Here is a 6293-nt window from a genome sequence, read left to right as displayed (position 1 = left end):
GTACGGTTCTAAAAAAACTTGGTAATAACCCGTTACTTTTATTGTGAAGGAGCTGTGATTTTGAAAATTATAACTGCCAATAGAAAAGGATATTTTGGTTGGAATTTTGGCAAAAGGAGTTGATTTGACAGGTGGCGTTATTGTATTGGGCTGTCGTAGTATCGTGTGTAGGAGGCTGTTACCGACTGAGGATTTGTAAACGCATCAAATTTCAGGTGCGAGAGGGAGTCGATTGTGTCATTGGTGAGTCGGTGCCGAATGGAGGCAATTGAAGCAAGAACCATATGGTTGTAGGATTGGGCTGGTGGTATGTACAGGAAGATTTTGATGAGGATGAGGATGAGGATGAGGATGATGAATGCAACTCGGAAGGTGGTAGTAGGATGGGCGAAAGAATATAAAAGATATTTATCCACCACCACCACGAACCAAATATTATTGTCTCCACCACTTGTCTCTGTCGACCTTCCAGAAATTTGGGGTTCCACTTCCACCCTCTATCATCACCATCCCTCCCAAAGTCCTGTATCTGTAAGTGTTTGTTTTACTCTCTCTTTTTAATAAGATTTTTAATTCTTATTATGCACTTTAGTTTGTTCTTTTATTTTGATAATTGGATGGTGCCAAGCCATATCTAACTACTTACTCTAGTTTGTTTCCACTGACTTTACCTCTTTTCATGGATGCCATGACATTAGTTGCTCTTTTGCTTAAATACACGTATTTTTGCACTTATCTTTTAAGGTTAATTACAACTTAGACGGCCGTGTGAAAGTTCTAGCAAAAATGATTATTCCAACTTTGTGCTGCATTATTTATAGAGGAATGCTCCTTCCCTATTTGCCTTTTGTGTAAGTGATGCTAGACTGCTTGGTGGAGAGCTAGGGTTTGTGATATTTTCCAATATAAATTGTTCTAATTCTTGATAAAAATATGAAGTGATGAGAATGCCTAAGATTCACACTTGGGATAGAAAGAAAGAAAACCTAAGCATCGGACGAGACTTCCTTAGGAGTCCCACCTTATGTCTATTGCATCATACAATCACACTAGCACTAATGCTGAAAATTTCTCATCATAACTTGCTATGTTACTTGGAGTTGGATATGTATATAGCTTGGGTATGGTTAGATTTTTCTCTGTTTTTCCATATATTTGGAGGATCCTTTGGAGGCCATATCCCCATATCCATGTGTTAGACATGGGTACTTCAAGAAGAATGAAGAGTCCAAGCAACATAGGTAACTTGTATGAGGAAAACCAAACTAAGATACTAAACCCTCATATAAATGTAAAATTCCAAACATAACTTGACATGTATATATTATTGAACTTAAATACAACAAAGTAACAGAATAAAGTCTCAAGTAAGTTAATGCCTCAATTGGCTTGTATGCGTTCTTCACATGCTTGATTAGTAATATTCACCATTGTACATGTGCAGCACGCAAAAATAATTAATGGAAAGTCTATTGCTGAGGAAATCACATCAAGAGTAGCCTCTAACGTAAAAAGGATGAAAGAGTCCATTGGCAAAGTTCCTGGTTTGGCTGTAATTTTGGTGGGCCAAAGAAGGGACTCATTGACTTATGTTCGTAACAAGATAAAAGCTTGTGAAGAAGCTGGAATCAAATCTGTGGTGGCAGAATTTCCTGACTCTTGTGCCGAAGAGGATATTATGACTTCCTTGTCAAAGTTTAATGAGGATCCCTCAGTTCATGGTATCCTTGTGCAGCTTCCTTTGCCAGAGGTAATCCTGCAGTTGGGATCTCAATTGTGGCTCTGCTTTTCCTAGCTAATGGTAAAGAATGCTAGAACTGGAATAGTTGTCAAGCCTAAACAAAGGCACATGAATTTCTATGATTTTATGGCCTAATGTAGTAGATATAAATGTACCTTGAGATCATCAATTTGCAAGTACCCAGAATCTTTGACAAACCCCATTTCCAATCAAATGGTGTCCTTTCTTCATTAAAATGTAGTGAATGCTCTTGATATTTCAAACTATAAGAACAAGTTCTCTAGCATTTTAAAGGCATAAGATTAATCCCAGCATGGTGAGGCAATATCTTTTATTCAACTTTGTTTCTAATAGCCTGATGAATTAATTTTGTTTCGAAACATCTATTAGTCACTAGACAATATGAACCTTTTTCCAGCTAGTTATCTTGATTGAGTTTTCAGAAGTTTATGTGTTGTAGATGTTGGTTTTTGTTTTCTTGCAGTCCTTTGTATGTTTTGTAGCTAATACTTTCAGATTCTGCCACATAAGATTAATCCCAGCATGATGAGGCAACATCTTTTGATTGATCACATACTAGGATTTTGTTTTCATTGTCATGGTATGGGGCAAATTAAGGGATTTTCCCTTGGCCTTCCCTTGGGCACTTCAGTAACTCCATAGACCGCTTTTAGCTCATTATGTCATCCTACATCTCTTACTACAGTGCCATCTAGGGCAGACTGTTTGCCCATGACACACCTATTTTAAAATCATTGACTGCATGAATGCTATAGCCTAATCTCGTTGATGGGGTATCCTCCTAATATAGCCCAAAGTTTCTCCCTGTCCCTTTGATACGTGCCTTCTAGTCTACTGTCAGTTACTGGTACTGCTCCTGGAGGTACCTTTCTCTTGTAGTATATGTATCGCTTGAGTGTACACCACTTCTCCTGGAAGATACAATCTAGATCTGGGTGTTCCTTTTTCCCCTTTTTTCCAATATGCAACACAGCCAGTATATAAAGAATTATCTAATCCTCTCCTGGAAGAGAAAATCTAGATTTGGGTGTTCTTTTTTCCCCTTTTTTTTCCATTATGCAACACAGCCAGTATATAAAGAATTATCTAATCCTCATCTTTGTCATGGCCTTATTCAGTTGGAATACTATCTTGAATTTTACAAGAGAACCCTCTATGTTCTGCAAATGACTTGTAAAAGTTTCCTGGTACAGCATTTGGATGAGGAGAAGATTTTGAATCTGGTGAGTTTAGAAAAAGACGTGGATGGCTTCCATCCAATAAATATGGGGAATCTCTCCATGAGAGGAAGGGAACCGCTCTTTGTTCCCTGCACACCTAAAGGTTGCCTTGAGTTATTGCTTCGATCTGGCGTGGAAATAGTGGGAAAGAAGGCAGTAGTGATTGGGAGAAGCAACATTGTAGGATTGCCTATAGCATTACTACTGCAGGTAATAATGTATTTTATGCTTACATTACATATGTTTCATAAATATATGAAGAGGTAAAAGGAAGTTGATATGATATGAATGTATCGGGCAGTAATCCCTATTTGAGTGGCTTAGTAAGCATCTTTCCTCATGGTCTTTGTTTCAGCATATGAGTAAACTGTCTTTCTATCACTTAGAAACTCACTTTTCTTGTTATCTCCATCCTCTCTCCCTCAAGGCAACACCTTTTATCTCAAGGCAACACCTTTTATGCTGAAATTGGGATTTCCTTTCTCTTTTTTTTTTTACTCCTAAATTTATTTGTTTGCCTTGCTTTTCTTTCTTTGATATTACTTTGTTGTTATCTTAGAATGGTCAGGGATCGATCTATGTATTAACTAGATACGTAGTATCCACTACTTGAGCAATAAATAAAAATAGTTTTGACCAATGAGAAGATAAAATAAATCTTGATATTCTATATTCACACATTTCTCCAGTGTCCATGTTGATGATATGTGTAAATCTTTATATTCCAAAATTTTATTGAGAATATTTGTATTTTAATTCTTTCTAAGTTATTTTCCTATAATTCTCATAGGTTTAAGAACTGGTTCTGTTTAACTGTATCCACTTGTTATCTTACTAAGTAAGCATATTTTACTGAAATTGTTGGGCAGAGGCACCATGCAACCGTCACCATAGTACATGCTTGCACGAAGAATCCTGAACGGATCACATGCGAAGCTGACATAGTAGTCACAGCAGCTGGGGTACCTAGTCTGATTCGTAGCAGTTGGCTGAAGCCGGGTGCAGTTGTTATTGATGTTGGGACTTGTCCAGTTGAGGTAAAATTGCTACTGTTTCATTGATTTGCTTTACGTTAATCCGCTTTCATTGCAGAAACTGAATGGAAAAACTTTGGGGAAAGTAGGTTGATTAGGAAACTATAGCGTAAACTCATAAAGTAGGTTCTACGACATTCATTGTCCATTCCAATGGTTATGATATCACATAAAGATGTAGACTTAGAGTGATTGGTGGATGAGGACTGCAGGATCCCAGCGCAGAGTATGGATACCGTCTTGTAGGAGATGTATGCTATGAAGAAGCATTGAGTATAGTATCTGCAGTGACTCCAGTACCCGGAGGAGTTGGACCAATGACAATTGCCATGCTTCTGTGCAACACTCTTGATTCTGCCAAACGGCTGTATGGCTTTACGTGACCAGCAGGTCTCATTATGAATGGCTCGCAATTTATTTAATATCTACAAAGCTTTAGCTCGGTTGTATTTTACGGTTTCTTCTCATCATTTTTGCAGTCCCCATCTTACCTTAACAATCAACTAGGGAGTAAGGACTTTTTTGTCTCATTATTTATTCTTTTTGCTTTCATTTTCTAAATAATTGGTAAATTGCAAAAGCAAATTATTAGGAAACAAAATCACTTCTTTACATGATTTCTCAAGTAGTATTATGATTATATATACCTATTAAAATAACTTGCCACCATTAACACAATTAGAGCTTCTCTAATTTCGTAATTTTGTACTATTGACTTTGGTTTTCTACTTTAATTGTTTAACCTTTTTAATTTTATTTTATTTTGATAAATTGATGAAATTAAAAAAATTGAAATGAAATGAAACAACCCAAAGTGGAAATTTTATATATTTACTTTTATGTGAATTATATTTAAAATATTATACTAGTTGTGCACAAGTTGGGAGTTAGTTTAGTTAGACTAGTTGTGTTGGAATAAATGTGATGATCTTTAGATATTGAATGCAACTATACATGTTAAATAGATGTGCATTAGATTGATATATGCTAAAATGGTTATTGCATCGGTAACTGTTGATTTGTTACTTAGTTTAAGTAGTTAAAGTATGTATTTAGTTAGATCAAGCTATCTATTTACTGATATTGGAATGAGATATATGAAATGTCATGAACTAAAGATGTTGATTATGTTTTTACATATCAATTGGAAGTGTTTTAGCTTGGTATACCTTTGGAATAAGTTAGGCAGTACTTTGGTATCATTTAATTGTTGGAAAGTTTGCATTTTTGACATTTTGGCAGGATGGTCTTGAGACACATTGGTCATGTCTCGAGATAGTATGATAAAAAATGACCAAATGGTATATTTTTGGAAAGGGGTCTCGAGATTGTATGAACATGCCTCGAGACATGGTCTGTAGAATCTCGAGACAAAAAATCCTATTGTCTCGGTACAAGCCAACCTCAAACCTAAAATATATTTTTCCTCGTTTTAGGTTTCGAGACAAGAACCCTTTAATCTCAAGACATTTAAACATCGAAGCTAAAGGTCGAAAACAGAGGAATTATATCTCGAGATCTGTCTCAAGACACATTATTAAATTTGGTAACTTGAGTTTGGATTTGAATCTTAACTCCGTAATTGACCTCGTTTAATTCTGAAACATTTTATGTGAGATATTTGTTATGATTTAATTATGTTTGTTCATAAAATTAAGTATGTATGGAATTTGATATAACTAAATGTCAATATTATTGTTGAATTAATTGGAAATAGCCTGAGTTGCTTTGACAATATAATGTGACGTCATGTATTCGGATCCGATGACCAGATCAAGTATAGGGCGTCACATCAACACTAGCGGTCTTGCTCAAGTTGCTACTGAAATTCCTATTGCAATTGAATTTACTTTTGCAAATTACAGAGCTATTTTAAAGCTGAAAGACCCATGCGGGTTGGCATTTGGGTTTGGGGTTTGATGTCCCCTATTAGGAAGGGGTATCTGAGGTATGGACTGTAATATCCCAGTGAATGGATGTATTGGGGATCATACTGTTGTGGTGTGAAAGGACTGTGAGGATCTTTATATTGCAGGGTGAAGTTCTGTCCAATTTGGTTTTGGTAACCTTTGTAGTTTGTAAGTTTTGATTGTTTGAAAAGTTCGAGAAGTTCTAAGGGTTGGTAAATTTTGGTTCGTTGAGATAATTGTTGTTGTTTTTAGGATACGCCACCATTCTTGATTCTAAAGGTCGGGAGTGAGTCTATACTCATCGGACCAATTGTTGATACCAAATAAGGGTTACGGTGGTTGGTGACAGTTCACCTAGTAGGCGGAG

At 36.2% G+C, this 6293-nt stretch overlaps 1 protein-coding gene across 5 annotated transcripts; it reads left to right on the top strand.

Moving 5' to 3' along the window:
* The first annotated feature begins 201 nt into the window (after window positions 1-201).
* Window positions 202-4628, top strand: LOC105793889 (bifunctional protein FolD 1, mitochondrial). 5 transcript variants are annotated; one of them, XM_052633379.1, is made up of 6 exons: window positions 202-531; window positions 1445-1750; window positions 2881-3192; window positions 3852-4019; window positions 4106-4138; window positions 4229-4375. In XM_052633379.1, exons 1-5 carry the CDS (start codon window positions 310-312, stop codon window positions 4112-4114), a joined length of 1017 nt encoding a protein of 338 aa, XP_052489339.1. In that variant the 5' UTR covers window positions 202-309; the 3' UTR covers window positions 4115-4138; window positions 4229-4375. The 5 variants fall into 5 exon arrangements, 4 of the variants coding, with proteins under 4 accessions (XP_052489339.1, XP_052489338.1, XP_012478238.1 ...); XR_001133634.2 differs by having other exon boundaries at window positions 203-531; window positions 3852-4138; XM_052633378.1 differs by having other exon boundaries at window positions 203-531; window positions 4106-4372.
* Window positions 4629-6293: the final 1665 nt, after the last annotated feature.

This window comes from Gossypium raimondii, chromosome 7 (assembly GCF_025698545.1).
Source record: "Gossypium raimondii isolate GPD5lz chromosome 7, ASM2569854v1, whole genome shotgun sequence".
NCBI classification, from domain to species: Eukaryota; Viridiplantae; Streptophyta; class Magnoliopsida; order Malvales; family Malvaceae; genus Gossypium; species Gossypium raimondii.
This window is presented reverse-complemented; position numbering and strand designations above follow the sequence as displayed.

Excerpts from the sequence above, each read along its gene's own strand:
- LOC105793889 (XM_012622784.2), top strand. The coding sequence starts at position 310 with ATGTACAGGAAGATTTTGATGAGGATGAGGATGAGGATGAGGATGATG. Across the intron at positions 532-1,444 it reads CCTCCCAAAGTCCTGTATCT|CACGCAAAAATAATTAATGG; the intron begins GTAAGTGTTTGT and ends GTACATGTGCAG. Across the intron at positions 4,020-4,228 it reads TTGGGACTTGTCCAGTTGAG|GATCCCAGCGCAGAGTATGG; the intron begins GTAAAATTGCTA and ends TGAGGACTGCAG.